This window comes from Anabrus simplex, chromosome 12 (genome assembly GCF_040414725.1).
Source record: "Anabrus simplex isolate iqAnaSimp1 chromosome 12, ASM4041472v1, whole genome shotgun sequence".
NCBI lineage: Eukaryota > Metazoa > Arthropoda > Insecta > Orthoptera > Tettigoniidae > Anabrus > Anabrus simplex.
The window spans coordinates 9,661,128-9,679,306 of record NC_090276.1 but is presented as its reverse complement, the minus strand read 5'-3'; the positions used below and the strand labels follow the sequence as shown (position 1 = coordinate 9,679,306).

The 18,179-nt window shown below is 40.7% G+C and overlaps 1 protein-coding gene across 2 annotated transcripts in view; it reads left to right on the top strand.

Annotated features, from left to right (window-relative positions):
• The window catches only part of LOC136884443 (ankyrin repeat and SAM domain-containing protein 3), a 134,179-nt gene that overhangs the window by 26,153 nt on the left and 89,847 nt on the right, over positions 1-18,179 (top strand). For both annotated transcript variants that reach the window (XM_067156610.2, XM_068229875.1), the window contains exon 3: positions 15,337-15,544. In XM_067156610.2, the coding sequence (XP_067012711.1) occupies positions 15,337-15,544 (208 nt within the window). The remainder of the gene's footprint in view (positions 1-15,336; positions 15,545-18,179) is intronic.

The following is an 18,179-nucleotide window of genomic DNA, read 5'->3' as shown; positions in this document are numbered from 1 at the left end:
TACTATAGCAAATCTCCATTCATCTGGTATAGCTCCTCCGACCAAACAATAATCAAATAAGTACTTCAGATATGGTTCTATATCCCAACCCATTGTCTTATCAATTCCAGCCGCGTTCCTAGTTTTCAACTTTTGTATCTTATTGTAAATATCATTGTTACCATATGCAAATTTTAATACTTCTTTAGCAGTAGTCACCTCCTCTGTCTGGACATTATCCTTGTAACCAACAATCTTTACATACTGCTGACTGAATACTTCTGCCTTTTGAAGACCCTCGCATACACTCTCTCCTTGTTCATTAATTATTACTGAAATGTCCTTCTTGGAACCTGTTTCTGCCTTAAAGTATATATATACTCTTAAATTTTTCACTAAAATTTGTATGACTGCCAATTATGCTTGCCATCATGTTATCCTTAGCTGCCTTCTTTGCTAGAGTCAATTTCGTAGTAAGTTCTTTCAATTTCTCTTTACTTCCACAGTCATTTCTAACTCTCTTTCTGCGCGGCTGTGAGCTTGCATCCGGGAGATAGTAGGTTCGAATCCCACTATCGGCAGCCCTGAAGATGGTTTTCCGTGGTTTCCCATTTTCACACCAGGCAAATGTGCAGAGATCTGTACCCTTTATTTACAATCCCATTTATGTGATACAATGCTGTACCTTAATTAAGGCCACGGCCGCTTCCTTCCAACTCCTAGGCCTTTCCTATCCCATTGTCGCCATAAGACCTATCTGTGTCGGTGCGACGTAAAGCCCCTAGCAAAAAAACTCTATTTCTTTCCAATCTGCACCTCCTTAGTCTCTATTTCTCTATTATAATAAGATGGGTATTTACCATTCCTTACCACCTTTAAAGGTACAAACATGTTTTCACATTCCTCAACAATTGCTTTAAACCCAAACCAAGAGTCGGTTTACATTCTTATTTACAGTTTTCCACCGATCACAATTACTTTTTAAAAACTGCCTCATGCCTATTTTATCGGCCATATGGTACTGCCTAACCCCCGAAGTCGTGGATGACAAGCCTCCATGTACGAATCTCGGCAGCGTGGTATTCTTTTAGTTGACTTCTGTAGCTTCGAATGTCTTCACATAACATTCGAATAAGCGAAAGTTTCAACCCGCAGCATATTCCTAATAAGCAATTACCTACAAATAACTGTCATCATTGTTGCCATTCAAACGCACTGAATACCCATGAGTCTCCATCCACACTGACCAGTCTCCGTACCGATCTCGATGCTGCAACCAGACAACTTTCAGCTTGAGTCCTATAAAACCTCATTTGGCTATGGAATATTTCCCTACCCCCAGTGATTTTAACTAAGATAAACCACTCTGCGCATTATGAAATGTCAATGCTACACTCTTCTTCCAACCTTTTAAACAACTAGACGCACTTGGTACTAATTGTTTTTTAATCCTTGCTCATCAAGCTGCGTTTGTGTAAATATGTATATAAATTGTAAAATTCTCAACTGTTCAATTGGAAATGTAAATACTGTATAGTTACCAACCATTGACATTAATTTCTGGTTACAAACATTGACGCCGAGGACTACACCCTTTCTCCCCTGATTGTTATAATGCAAATATGTTTAAAAACCTTATTCTCAACTGTCCTATTGGAGAATGTAAATACTGTATAGTTACCAACCACTGACATTAATTTTTGGTTACAAACATTAACGCCGAGCACTACACCCTTTCTCCCTTGATTGTTATAATGTAAATATTTTTAAAACTTTATATTTTCCTATGATTGCGTCAACTGTTCTCCAGAGCACCACTGCCGAAATCTTATTTTAATTTTACGCATTGGTGCTGACTTCTTATTCTATAATCCTATATGTTCAACCATCACTTTTGTACAACTGTTTCTCATACTTAATTTTTGTAATGTGTATTAATAATATGTATTAATTTGTGCATGTCAACTACTAACCTGGTACCTGATTTTTGCCTTGAGGAGATATGACTGATGATGCCCTCAATGAAGGGCGAAACATGTCTCAAGTGGAATCAACAATAAATTCCTAAATTGTAAAATTTATATGTATTGAATAGGTGACAAAACAAACCTTTTAGCATCCTACATTCAGTATCTTCAATACGGATAACGATGATTTTTATCACTCACTACTGTATGTACTGCATCCTGTCTTCTAAAAAGTTACTGTAATAAGGGTTATAACTAAAGTGCTGCCGTAAAATAGTTTGTATATTTGTACATACTGTTAAAAATTATGTATTCATTATAAATCCGCAGATACATATGATTCAATCATGAGTTATACATGCTCAAAAACGGTAATCTCTGCATCTCGAAATCTCGATAACTCGAAATAAAATTTAGCTCTCGAGGTGATACGAGATATCGAGTTTCGACTCTAATTTAAAATGTTAAATCACACCAAATACAGTAGAGACAATACGCGACACTGAGCGAGATATCGAGGGACAGCTATTGGAGCTCACTCTAGCGGATAGACCTGAACGGTACTGATTCCGTCATAAGAGCACGTGTATTTTTGTGTGAAGTTTTTGGTGTTATTTATGCGTTTTCAGTGAGCTGACATAATTAAATAGTAGCGTGTGACATTCCTTGATATCTCCTCTCAACATGAGGGGAAAGGTATGTGCTGTGTTTGGCTGCAGTAATTACGAAGTAGAGAAAAATGCGCGGTCGTTCTTCAGGTTCCCTCGTGACAATAACATGTAAGTAATATTGTGTTTGCATATATATTCTTCCAGTGACAGAGATTTTTATAGTACTTCATAATCTTCTGACCTGGTCGACTCATATTATAACTGGCATAAAATGTATAACGCATATTTTATTGTATAGTGCAGCAGTTAACCTTCAATGCCGATGTGTTGTTGTAGGTGTGATCTGTGGGTTTTGAAATGTCACAGAAGTGATTTGGATAAGGTGTACAAGAAAGAAGGGACGTTACGCTTATATAAGAATTATAAGATCTGTTCAGATCATTTCCAGGCCAGTGACTTTAAAAATCCTCGACTATACAGCCAAGGGTATGTTACATTTTTACTCTAATTGTACGTAAATATTCCTCAAAGCATCACTATCGACAACATTTTCATACTTTTCTTTCTTTAATCCCTCTTCTCAGATTAAAGCCGGAATTTTATAGATTTTCTTTCTGTTAGTAGGCTTCATGTTAAGAGGAAAATTGTTCAGCTATTAAATGTTAATTCATTGCATCATATGTGTAAGGAATGTGCCGATATTTTTATTGACAAATGTCTTAATGTGATGATACAATGTTTTTAAATGAGGAAAAAAGACGAAGTTCAGGCAGGAATGCTAAAGCTAAAAAAGTAATGCATAAAAGAAAGATCAAGCCCTTTCACAGCAGTCCGTTACACATCTTGATTATATGTCTAATTTCAGTCTTTAAATAATAACTTGTTAAATAATTCTTCATTCATTTATCCAGAATTGCTTTAGCAACTTCGAAGTTAATATCTCAATACCACTTTCTTTCAAGACGTAATTTATTTATCTATTTCCGTATATACCTTTCCATTGATATTTGAATTTAGCGCGATTTGTTCAGGTCAAGTCACTAGGAGCGCCACCGTCGAATTGTCTCCCATTTTAGCTAGGCGAAATCCGTAAGTGTCGTGTATTGTCTCTACTGTATTTGATCACATTAAAAGTACGGTATATAGAACAAAAAAGAATCGAAATGTTATGGAACAATTTTAAAGGAATTATCACTAACGACCCAGCGGATAGCCACAAAAGGATTGTCACTCACTGATAAACAAGTAATAAACAAGACATAAAGAAGAAATAACATCTCTCAGCACATTTTAGTCACTTTCTATTTTCTCCAAGCATTCGGAGCACACAATAGTTGAATGCTAGAAACACAAGTATACATTGCAATTCTTGCTACTGTACTTGGTAGATCTGTTCTTTTTTCTATCACAGCAAGCACAGCGACCCCTATGGTTGCTAGAATTCTCCACAGGACATCTTCTAGCTTTAATTTTGACAATTTCACAGATCCTTGACGGAATATTACTAGGCAAATTACTTACGGCATCTTAGTTTTTTAACTCGTGAAAATTCTGAACAACAAACGTTCCACCTTTACAATACCATAATCGTCTTTATTAATAAGACAACATTAAACTATATTGGTGATACATGTTTCGTCCCTCTTTCGAGACGTTTTCAGTTACACATAAAATCATTGAAAATAGGGTAAGGACACAAAATCAGTGCTCCGTGTGCAGATAGGTAACAATCACCGGTTGCCATGTCAGATAGATCCACAACCCAAAAACAAATCCATATTAAAAATAATTATTATACAGGGTCTCACGTAAACTAAGACCTCCAAGTTGTGCTTTTACTCAGCGATACATAAGCTGCAGTAATGAAGGTGCACGCATAGTACTTTATACAAATACAGTACGGTAGAGACAATACGCGACACTTCCGGATTTAGCCTTGTTAAAATGGGAGACAATTCGCAAGTGCTCCTATTGGCGTGACCTAGAAATTCGCGCTAAATTCAAATATCAATGGAAATATATATACGGAAATACATAAATAAATTACGTCTAGAAAGAAAATGGTACTAAAATATTAACTTCAAAGGTGCTAAAGCAATTCTGGATAAATGAATGAAGAATTATTTAACACGTTATTATTTAAAGACTGAAATTAGACATATAATCAAGATGTGTAATGGACTGCTGTGAAAGGGCTTGATCTTTCTTTTATGCATTACTTTTTTAGCTTTAGCATTCCTGCCTGAACTTTAACGGCTAGATTTCTTTTTCTTATTTAAAAGCATTGTATCATCACATTAGGACACTTGTCAATAAAAATATCGGGGCATTCCCTACACACGTGATTCAATGAATTTACATTTAAGAGCTGGATAATTTTCCGTTTTAACTTGAAACCTACTAACAGAAAGAAAAATATATAAATTTGGCCGAAGAGACATTCAAAATTTCCCTATAAGCAAAACTTGCCATAATGCTATTTCATTAGGGTAAATCAAATCTGCACCATCACATTGTTTCAACAAAATATATACATTTCTGAAATCACCTATATTTTCTTCAGTGCTTGAAAACGCATTACTGCATTCCAAATGGGGTAACTTGGAACACACACACACACACACACACACACACACACACACACACACACACACATGCATTTTCCTGAATTAAATCAAAAGCCACAGATCACACCTACAACAACACATCAGTATTGAAGGTTAACTGCTGCACTATACAATAAAATAAGCTTATTATATTTTAAGCCAGTTAAAATATCGGTCGTGCAGGTCAAAAGTTTAGGAAGTACTATAAAAAATCTCTTCGTAACTGGAAGAATATATATGCAAACACAGTATTTACTTACATTTTCTTGACGCGAGGGAAACGGAACAATGATCGCGGATCCTTCTTCACTTCATAGTTATTGCAGCCAAACGCAGTAGGTACATATTTTTCCATCCATATTGCGAGGAGGTATAAAGGAATGACAAACGCTACTACTTACTTATGTCAGCTTAATGCAAACTCATAAATAACGCCAAAAACTTCACAAATACACGTACTCTTATGACAAAATCAGTAACTCCAGGTCACCCCGCTAGATCGAACTGTAATAGTTGTCCCTCGATATCTCGCAGATTTTCGTGTATTGTCTCTACTGTATTTGGTTTATACTAGCTGCAGTACCCGTTGTTGAAGGAACAATCATATAGCATGTCCAAAGTTATCAATAGTTGGGCCACAGCCGTCTCGAACCTCGAGACGGCGGTGAGTTGGGCCCACGAGAGTTGAAGTCTGACGTTTAGCGCCACCGGCGAGAGAAAGTTGACTAACGCTGCTCCAAAATGGTTTGTTGCTATGGCAACGATAACAGAGATGCCACATTTAAGGAAGCTATCGCCACGTGGGTTGACTTGCTCCGTCACTTTTGTTATATTATTTGGAGTAGCACTGTGTTAGTTGTTGCTGCTTTATGTAATAACTAGGTGATGTACCCGTGCTTCGCTACGGAATTCTACATTGTGTACAGAATTCTAGATTAGGCGTGTGAGCAAGATTGTATTAAATTGCAAAACTCTTAACGTTACCCTAGAAACGCGACGGGAAGTCACCAAACGTATTTTCTCATATGAACACTGGGTTAGGGAATACTCAGTTGTAATGGTAGGCCCGCTTGCCTACCATCAGTCACAATCAGGTTGGGGAGTTTTCATTATAATGGCAGACACTCGCTCTCAAACTGCCTTTTTACATCCTCAGAAAGACTGTCTTAGTGATTTTCCCAACTAAATTGAAAATAGGTTATTACAATGATGTCAGGGGGCATGGCGCGATTAAAAGCAATGCATTCATATGAAATACTCAATCAAATGAAAAACCACACATTTTCTCACTTTTTACGAATATTACCACGCTGCTGATATAACAGTCCAAAGTTCCAGAGCTGGAATGACCAAGCCGCAGACAGCCGTGATCCGCGAACACTCTTAGTATTTTTTTCGGGAAGAGGGGTCGAATAGTAGAGAGTCGCAGAGCAAAAACTATGTCCTTTTACTAATCTGTTTCCTAGGAGTATCCGATGAGTAGGAAAATCTCAATGTTTGGAATGAAATGAATGTAGAATTTAATAAAAGTTACGAGGAAGAAGCTTTTCTTAAGAAACGGCTCTTTTTAGGGTTGAATTTCGGGTTATTTAGTGAATTGTGGTGCTATAATTTGGAATGGGCCTAAATTGTAATTCTAGACCAGGTCATACTACTAGTACTACTACTACTACTACTACTACTACTACTACTACTACTACTAAGTGAGCCTCTGCCTTAAGTATGCACACTGCTCAATCAAAACAGTGCGTCGCCGGGCTGAGTGGCTCAGACGGTTAAGGCGCTGGCCTTCTAACCCCAACTTGGCAGGTTCTATCCTGGCTCAGTCCGGTGGTATTTCAAGGTGCTCAAATACGACAGCCTCGTGTCTGTAGATTTAATGGCACGTAAAAGAACTCCTGCGGGACTAAATTCCGGCATCTTGGCGTCTCCGAAGACCGTAAAAAGTAGTTAGTGGGACGTAAAACAAATATTATTATTATTATTATTATTATTATTATTATTATTAAAACTGCGTCAGAGTAGGAATCGAATAGCTGGAATACTACGCTGAACCAGTGTGTTACGTACCAGCAGTATCACAAAATGTATGATGCTTGTTGTTTTAAGGGGCCTAACATCGCAGGTCATCGGCCCAGGAAAATGTATGAACCAGAGGAATGCCATGCTAAAGAAGAAAGCTTTCTAACTCCCCAGCTATTTCCCGCCAATATTCAGTCAGGTACGCTGCAGTAATCTTATCTATTGGAGTTGAATGGCAGCATAAGAGACAAATAACATCACAACAAACAGTGGTCAATGTAATGTTATTGTTCAGCAATATTATGCGCTTTCGATATTGTAGGCCTTCACATTCAGTTTTCTTCCGACTCCGAAATACCAGTCATATCATAGTCGGTACGTTAAAACTGAATAAAACATAAATGATTGTAAATAGTGTTCTCTATAACTTTTGTTATGTAGTAGGCCTACTTTTGGATAGGACCAATAACATAGGTATTTAAAAATTAAATTTTAGGCGCCTTCCCCTAAACTACAATTTCAACCAGACTATTGTTTATTATTCGCAGACTCTATATACCGATTTTCATTAAATTCTGTTAACCCATTTTTTTCGTGGCTCGGCGTTGATATGGAGTTAGCAACAAAAATACAAATTCATGAATATCTGTGTTATCATGGCTGGTTCAGTAAAAATGTATAATGCATACTGCAATATAACTTTAGTTATGTAGTATTTATCATAAGGCCACAAATAATATAAATATTCGGTAATTAAATTTTAGGCCTTCCCCTAAACTATAATTTCACTCAGCGTGAATAAAATTATTTATGGCCTAGACACCTAGATTGTAGAGGCTCATCCTCCGACTCTACATTCCGATTTTCATTAAATTCTCTTCAGCCGTTTTCTCGTGATGCGTGGACGGACGGACGGACGGACGGACGTACTTCAGTTTTGCGGAGCGCATGGGTAACGCCAAGGCGTGTACGGTTCATGCTTTAGAGAGTACGAGAGAAGGGTAGTGAAATAAGTTCACATTTAAAGTGGAACTTGCAGTTTATTCAAAAGAAATGCATAGAAATGATATCACCTTTTACAGACAAATAGTTCGAATGCCCTTGAAGATGTGGAGGAGGCGTCGTCTCCCGTCGTCGGCGCCGGCGTCGTCCCACGTTGTCGAAGTTGCCCCACGTTGTCGAAGTTGACCCACGGCTGTTGATGTTGACGGAGACTCGAACCTGGGGCGGTCCTCTGATGATCGTGCAGCTTGGAATAGTTGTTAAGTTTTGTATTCCACAAAGTCCTATGAAAAGAGCAGAGAAGTGTAGAACTTTCGCACAGAATGTCAATGGAATCTGATACGACACTTCTCTACCGCACTGCACTGCGAATTAAGGCGAGGCACTGTTAACTGGTCGAATAGGTTCCACTGTAAATGGTGTTGGACGCACTTTTGAAAAAAGATGAATTCAAAGTCACAGTTCTGTGAGAATAATGCAATAGGCACTATCAAACTTGAAATAAAAGCAATGAAAATAATCTGGAACTTTGTGAGATGCGATAGTTTAGCACTTCACTCAATCTCAAAAGAAAATAAATTAAGTTCTTTGGACACAGTCTCTGCACTGTTTGCAATGAGTACATGCAATGTCCTAGCGCACACACACACTCGTAGAAATAAATTAAAGCTTCTGCGAAAACAGAAAGAAACAGTTTATGACAGTCTTGTGAAAGAGAACCAAGTTCTGCTACGACTCAGTCTTAAAAATCTCGTAACTTCTCAGAGGTAAAATTATCACTGTTTCATAATAATACATGTAAATTTAGACGGTCTTTATGAGGGGAATTGACATAGTCCCTCGAAAAGAAATAAAGGTACCGTATTCTACGAATCAGCACTGTCCTTGAAAGGAAATATCGGCACAGTTTTATGAAAGTAAATATTAGCACAGTTCTGTTAAATGGATTGACACAGTCTTTGAAAGAAATGAAGATTGGCACAGCTTTATGCAAAGGAAATGTTGACACTGTTTTTCTCACGGCGTGAGTGACACAGTCTTTGAAAGAAAAGTAGGCACTGTCTTTACGAAATAAAGTGACACTGTCCATAAAAGAATTATGTCGCTAGGGCACAATTTTAACGAAATAGCCTAACACAGTCTCTTGTAGAGGAAACAACTAAAGCACAGTCTTTATGCCCTAATTCCTTTAAGCACAGTTTCAAAATGTACAGTCTCTTCAATTACACAATTCACAAAACGAAATGAAGTTATACCGCTGTTACCTCTACTACAGTGGTAACACCAAAAAAAGGCACAAACACAGTTAAAAGGGGAAGGTAAGAGTACAATACACAATATAAGAAACACTACACACTTGGAAAAACAGTAACTAGCCTTTACGCGGATCTCCAACAAAACAAGTACGTAACTATCAGTAGGGCCAACTAGTGAACGACAAAACGGGAAGATGGAAGGACTGGGAACCTACCAAAGGCATGGACATGGCTTAGATACCGGATTCCGAAATGAATCACCGTGATCCTTAGTTTTTAAAATATTATTTACAAGATAATTCTACATATACATTCCAAGTTATGAGCTATAAGTTCAGTGATATACATAGGGTATTCGTAGCAGTGTAAATTCAAATTATAAATGAACTGTACAACTAGTTACCAATGCAGTAGTACAATGCAATTTACAGGTTATCCAAAATCTAGCGTACCTAAAGTGATACAGAACTATCAGAGGCAAACCCCAAGGGAAATACTATTAAACTACAATATACATATTTTAGTGAAACAAAACGGGAATGCCTCGGAAACGAACAGTTAAGTCTAGCTGAAAAACTAAGGCGTCATAAGTAGCTAATTTGGTGAATCTCGGCGAGGTTAGGGCAGACTCCTGTATGAAAAGCAAATCGGAACATTACGGAAATTTTAGCAGGAACGGAATTCAAGAGTGCTTACCCGAGGAGAGTGCCATCCCGAAAACCGGGGGACGTCAACTAGATAGGCTGCTCGCAGACGGGTAGACCAAGACCGACAGATATCAGGATACCAAATTCATTCGAACACTGCCTCGCTCACTATATATAGGAATTACTGGCCTTGGAGGCAACCAATCAGCGTGCACGTGTTCCCTATCGCCACCTAGACTCACCAATCATAACCTTACTTTCGATCGAGAACTTTGACTAACATTATAGAATACGCATGATAGCGAAAGTCGTATTTTTCCAGAATAGACAGAACACGCTTTCTAGAACACATACCAACAAAGTAACACACCCTGTACAAAAGTTATGTAACTCTCTAGATCTTTCCAGGAACTATAGACAGAATTCTACTATTTACAAATGCCTATGTTACAACATTATACAGTACAGGTTAGGTCAATAAAAATAAAACATCATATTGCATTTTACAAAGAAAGACTTAAAAAAAAAATACATTCCACTCGCATTACATATTTCAATTGTAACACCGCTAGACAGACTGATATTAACGAGAATAAGCTTACACGCGAAGTTAGTCCACAGAGAAGGCTTTCAACACTAGTATTATGTACTTTCGAACCCCGGTCCTCAGTCGGACAGAGTAACGAACCGCATCACATAGCGAGGCGACTGGTTTACGACGATGTGCTCGCTCGCTCGCGCGCGCGCGCGCGCGCGCACACACACACACACACACACACACACACACACACACACACACACACACACACACACACACACACACACACTGAGACATCCAGTGACACACTGACCCACTCAATTTTTTTTACGGGGGGCCCACGTAGCCCGCTCCCCCGCCGTGACCATCGACTCAATCTACATGGCCTCCGACATGCTATTAATTTCTAAGAAGAAAGAGATAGCAGGGAAGAGTGGGAAGTGATACAAGGAGTATCTGCCTGTTTCCGAGTTAGACTCGCTACCACGGCAAGAGTTTGAATTGGTAAGGTAGTGTTGAGGTGTGGTATTGAAGGGTCAGGGAAAAACCACATAGGCAGAAAGATAAAGAGCCTACGTGTAAAACCTGACATTTTGTGATAGCACATGCAAGGATGTGGACTGGGAAAGGTCCAGTGGTAGTGTTAGTTGAGAAGAGGTCTCATGCACCAGCTAGCCATGAACCATAGTCTCGCCGTTCCATCTGCCAGTGGATCAGTCCGTCTGGGCACTGCCGTGACTAGCGCGGGCCTTTCCGGCTGCGGAGCCATGCGTCGAGTACCACTAGGGCCTGCCGCACCACACCACCTCCTTGGGGTCACTCGTACCCAGTCTCCGATCCCGGAGAATGAGGCCAAGCCCGCCGAGGCGGGGGCCTCCTGGAAGCGGGTGGGTCATGACGCCGGGCCTCCTTCCTCTCTGCCCGCCCCATGGCCTGGTAGACTGGGCAACTGCGATGGGAGGCCGGGTGGGCACCCCCGCAGTTGGCGCAAACCGGCGCCTCCTTAAGTATCGCGCAGGCCGTGTAGTGGTGATCGCCCCCACAACGGTTGCACTTCACTTGGAGCCCGCAGCTCTCCTGCCGGTGGCCCCCACCTCAGACAGCGGAAACACTGCAAGAGCTGCTGAGGGGGACGTTTCCATCTCACCTGGCTGCCGCTACCCGCTGAGGTCCTCTCCTGACTTGTTCCTCGGTACACTGCTGTCCTGGGTTGCGGCTGGGCGGCCCTCTCCTGGTGGGCCGGCGTCATCTTCCTCCTGGTCCTGGGGCGGCGTCGTCTCCTTCCCGGCGGTTTCTTCTCGGGGGGCGGAGGGGAAGAGGCCTCGACTGACCCACTGAAGGCTGGCGACTTCCTTAAGGTCGGACGGCGTGAGTGTAAATGTAAGCATCTTAAAAAATTCATATCTCGGCCATCCTTCCACCGATTTTAATGAAATTTTGGTTAGCAGCTTTTATTGTCCAGCCCTACAAGGTGGCGTTCTCGAAATTGATTTAACCTTCCGTTCGTGATGAAATGCCATAGAACAGGAGAGAACTTTCGGTGTGATGTCACTTGGCCTTGGCTGGCATGCTGGAGCAGCGCTTGCTTGCATGCTGTCTCCCACAATGCCTGCGCGCTCGGCACTCGTTTTGAATGCATACTGCCGGGTGTTAGCGAGTTCCTCTCAAGAATTACATGAACGCGAATGCTCGCAGGGCATTCCCGTTTCAATATATAGATTTAAGAATTTGTTTCCTGAATACTATTATCGTTGTTAGATTTTTGGTAAGTTAATCAGTGGGTAGTTGTACAGTTCTATTCTCTATTTAACATGCGCATTTGTTGAAGTTACTGTCAGTTTAGTGAATATGAAATCTCATATTTATTGGCAATGCCGGGTTTTGTCTTGAATGCTGGGATTATTAGCACGAGCTTCGGAATGGGTCAAAGTTTATTGAATTGTATTAGGTCAACATAGTTGATTAAATATTCAGCCTGTATGAAAGGGTGATATGCCGCATATGGAGGTAACTATGACAACACAGCGTACTTCGTAGTTACTGCTTTCGCCGCTCAAATGTCAGACTTCTACTCTCGTGGGCCCAACTATAACTCCCCAGCTACTTTCCGCCAATATTCAGGCATGCCGTTTTACTCGAGACGCAGCTGTAATCCCATCTGTCAGAGATGAGTGGCAAGAGAAGAGGCAAATCACATCAGTGGTCAATATCATGCAATTGTTGATCATTTTTATGAGCTGTCCATATTGTAGGCCTTCACATTGTTTTCTTCCAACTCTGGGATATTAGAGCATCTAATGTAAAGGTAGTTTTTCCTTCTTTCATGACTCTCTCTTGTCTTATTCTTCAAGCGACCGCTCCTTTAGGATTTTCTCATTTTTATAATCTACTTCACATTTTTCTTTGTGAATTTACACCTTAAGACAATCGTGACAAAAACCATCGCCAGTTAAACACTATTTCCATGTTAGCAATGCTCAGCATTGATATAAACTAGAGGTGTGACAAACGGTTATTTTGGTGTAACTGCCACATCTGTCACTGCTACAATAAAGTAACTGTGAAAAGCAACAGTTAAAAATAACGTCCAACGTTACTCATGTTTTATTGGTCACAGCCTGGTCACGGCTTCAAGCTTGTCTCCTTACAACTGTGTTGCGAAGTCCCATTCATTCACTCGCACATGCGCGCACGCATCTCTACACTGTTGAAAGTTGGTGCAGCAAAACACGCATTCCTATTTGCTATAAAGTTAACGAGATGCAGACAACGGATAAAATGAGAAGACAACTTAGCGTCTTTTTTGAAATCTAGGAGTGAGTTTGACAATGCCCCGATCAAGGATAGAAGACAAGAAAACACGATAATCTCTGCAAAACCTCGACACAAACCGGTACAAGAGGATCGATAATGTAAAATGAAGTAATGTTAGCTATGATATCAATATGGAAAGTTAGCATTCTAATTTATTTGTGGTACAAGAATAATTATACGGGTGAAACTTATAATGGGTTCGAGCCCCACTGTCGGCAACCCTCAAGATGGTTTTCCGTGGTTTCCCATTTTCACACCGGGCAAATGCCGGTTCTGTACCTTAATTAAGGCCACGGCCGCTTCCTTCCACTTCCTCGGCTTTTCCTACCCCATCGTCGTCATAAGACATATATGTCAGGGGCGACGTAAAGCAAATAGCAAAAAAAGGAAAAAAAAAACTTATAATATTATAATGTAGGTAGCCCTGCGCGATGTCTGAATCAACGATTATAGCCCTGAGTAGTTGAATATGTCATAACAGTTTACACTTCAGTTACCAGATGACAGCAGCAACTTAAACAAATACACTATAGAGTATATTATACACTATAGTGTATTTGACTTCTCCAACGAAAGCGCTCTCACTTGGAAGACGAGCGTAGTATCTGAACTCTGAAGGTCACATTCTGTGTCTGTACGCTGCCACTAGTGACAGTTCCCACTTCCCAATTACTGTTTTCACTAGCACGTTATTCTGTTGTCGTTACCCGGTAACCTGTTATTTTTTGTCCTCGTTACATTTGCAGCAGTGACAAGCATGTAACTGTGACGAAGTAACTGCTACTTTTTTTTTCAGCCATCTCTAATATGGACCAAGCATCAGAAGTCTAAGTTCATTATTCTGTTATCACAGTCGTTACGGTAAAACTATATAAGACATAAATGATTGGAACTCGTAGGCACCTTCCCCTAAACTACTATTTCATTCAATAAAAATCAAATTTCGCGAATATGTCTTTTATCATAGCCGTTACTGTAAAAATGTATGACATAAATGATCAGAAATTTAATTCTATGTTATGCCTTTGCTGGTGAGATGCAGTATTTACAGTGCACTACGTCTTCTTGTATGGACTATATCAAATTTGTTACTTTCATTGACCTGTCTGTCTCATCCTTGGCTTTGACAATATGAAAGTGACTGAGGTAGGAGTGATGCTAGTAATACCCATTCCTTATGCAGCCAGTCCCTGCTATGAATCGTGTGAAAATATCACTCATAGGGTCGGTTGGTGCATGCATTTCAGTGGGCTTGGCAGACTGATATGTAATAGCAACGGCTGGCTCGGCGAGGAAAGCAACGGGAAACTACCTCACTCCTGATTTCCCTAGTACGCCTCTTCAGTAACGCCTAGGCTATTTATGACAGCTGTTGGCGGAGCTGCAGAGGATCAAACCAGCCTTCGGGCTGAATACCCAACATACATACATACATGCATAACTTTAGTTATGTAACATTTATCGATAGGACCACTAATAATGTAAATATTCGATAATTAAATTTTAGGCCTTCCCCTAAACTACCATATCACTCAGAGTGAATTATTTATAGCCTAAATTGTAGTGGCTTATTCCCTGACTTTACACCATACCTATTTTCATTAAATTCTCGGCAGCCATTTTCTCGTGATGTGTGGGTAGACATATACACAGATAGAAAATTATAGTGCAATTCTTGGTTACTGTGGATATCATCGATACAGAAATATCATTCTTTTTCAATTCTGAGCAATGTATAGTCATAATTCTTATTTTATTTATATAGATGGGAGACCTTGTAGTATTTATATTTGCAGACTACAGAAATATAATCATTTTTCTTGTTGAACAATATATTAGTAGGTATAGAATTTCCTGCCCTTCGTTTGATGACTTTCTCTTAAAAACCTTGCAGTGATCAAGTTTCCTACAACGAGATAAATGGACCCAACAGGAGTGGATGGACTCCACTCATGTACGCCTGTAGTGGACAGCACGAAGACATGGCGACACTCCTCCTGGAGGTGGGAGTAGATGCGAACCGTCCGGGGAAGAACGGACTTACAGCACTTATGGTTGCTGCCAGGGGCTGCAATATGATGATCCTCGTATTGCTTCTGAATGTAAGTCAGTCTCTGGTACAGTAGCGCTATTCCAGGGGTCTCTCAAATTGTTCTCAGTGTGGCGGGCCAAGTTGTTACTTATCCAACCTCTCTTGTTTAACTTTTGTTCTCTTTACACCTCCTGACTGTTTCTTTCATCTGAGAAGTTAATGAAGAAGTAGAAGGAAAGAGAAGAAGAGGAGGAAGAAGGGCAATTTTAAAACCATCCTGTACGTTTTCTCTTCTTGTTCAGAAGTGAACAAGTAATAATCATAAGACGACGAAGAAGGAATATTTTAAGACCCTCCTGTACATTTTCTCTTCTTGTTCTTAAATCTTTCTTAAGAATAAGAAGAAGATAAAAATAAATTAACAAAGAGGTAGAGAAAGAGAACACTAACTGGACGAAGGACGATTGTAAGACCCTCATGTACTCAGGGTATGTCAAATCAAAGTTATACTTCATCTGTAGGCGTAGCCATGCAAACTGTCAGGCGACCAGTCAAAACAAAGTGAATAGCGGTGCGTCCGTGTGTCGTTGCGATGTACACAGACTACTGCGGTCATTTGAGCACGATGTACGAAAACCAGCACATCCCATGAGACATTTTAACGAGGTTCAAGTCGCAAGAGCCGTCACTTTGATCCAGGAATTATGGACTTTTCGCTGTGTTGCTGTGGATCTCGATGTCCCCCCGTCAATTATTCAATACTTGTACAATTGCTACATTGAGACAGGCCGGTTCACAAGGAGGGTTGGACAAGGTCGTGGACGCATGACAACCCCACAGGATGACCGATAACTGACCATCTATGCGTTGCAGCGTCGTTCAGCAACTGCCACAGTATTGTAGCGAGACCTCAGGAGGGCCACTGGAGTCACGGTGTCTGACCAGGCAGTAAGAAACAGGTTACGGGAAGTGTCCTTACGACCCAGACGTCCTGTTCGAGTGCCCCGTTTAACGCAACAACATCGCGCAGCTCGCCTTCTGTTTGCCCATACCCACGTCAACTGGCAACTTCGCCAATGGAGATTGTGTTGTTCACAGACGAGTCCAGATTTCCCCTGACACAGCGTGATGGATGTCAACGTTTATGGAGACGCCGTGGTGAGCAGTTGCCAAATGTTGTCCAGGAAGGCGACTGATTCGGACAAGGTTCTGTGATGGTTTGGGGTGGTATCAGTATTGATGTCCTTACGGATCTTTTCGTCGTCTGCGGTAATCTTACTGCTGCGGGGTACATCGAGCAGATACTGCTACAGCATGTGTTGTTTGCTGCATACGGTGTTGGCTCTGAATTCGTACTCATGCATGACAATGTCAGGGCTCATGTGCGCATCACCAGAGCTGTCTTGCGAGAACTGGGCATTCAAGAGATGGAATGGCCAGTATTGAGCCCCGACTTTAATCCCATCGATCATGTGGGGGATAGGCTTGACAGAAGTGTTCATGGGCGTCCTGTTCTACCACAGACTCTCCGAAGACCTCGAACAGGCTTTCATTGCAGAATGGGACCTGATACCGCAACGTGACCTCCGTCGACTTATACGGAGCATGCCATGTAGGTTCCAAGCTGTAATAAATACTCGTGGAAGACATACACCATACTGAAGTCTCCACCTGGGATAACAATCCACTCTGGAGGACTGTTATCACTTTGTTTTCGCCCCTATTTGGACATTTCCGTTTATGTTCTGGAAATGAACGCAAATTCATCGATGTTCTTTTGTATACTTCAACAGTAAAGAATAAAGGTTTAGTTGATAATATATCTGGGTGTGAGGTATTGTGTGGAGTATGGCATACGTTCAAAAAGGTTCCCCCATGTTTTTGAACAGTGTATAAAACCTGTCTCCTGCCAATCATGACGTATAGTCTGGAGACCTGTGTCATATATAAGAGAGAAGTGAGTCAAATGAAAGCATGTGAAATGAAGTCCCTTAGGTCAGCTCTACAAAAAAACCAGGAGAGAGAGAGAGAGAGAGAGAGAGAGAGAGAGAGAGAGAGAGAGTCAAGAATGAAAATGCAAGGAGAGACCTGCAGGTGAACTTGACCATGGAGGAAAGGAAAGGTGTTGCAATATTGAAGTGGTTAGGTCATGTGAAGTGAATACACCCAACTCGAACTCCACGCCAGTAGTATTTGGAGATGAAAGTGATCGGTAGAAGCCCTATTTTATGATCTAGATAAAGATGGACAGACCAGGTTAATGAAGATCTCAAGAGGTGAGGTGTAACATGGGATGTAGTGAAGAGGGAAAAACTATATCGTACCAGGACAGAATTCAGATGAGGCATATCGTTCACAAAGCTCCTACCCGGCTTGCTGGAAGGAAGTGATGGTGGTGGTGGTGGTGGTGGTGGTGGTGGTGGTGGTGGTGGTTGCAACAGGTTTCATTGAGTCTTGTAAGGAAAACAGAATTATCATTGTACCGGGGGCAGCATAAGTCAGTTAAACGAAAAATGCATGGCGTAATGCAACGTTTAAACACTCGTGTTATAAATATAAATAACTAAAACACACGAATTCAGGTTCAATATAGAAAATATCTCCCCTTGTCCTTGGGCTTCACTCTTGCTTCGGAAGTCCAACGAGGGGAACCCACCAAGTGTAACAAGACAGTTTCCCAGAAACTTTGCTGAATACAACAAGCG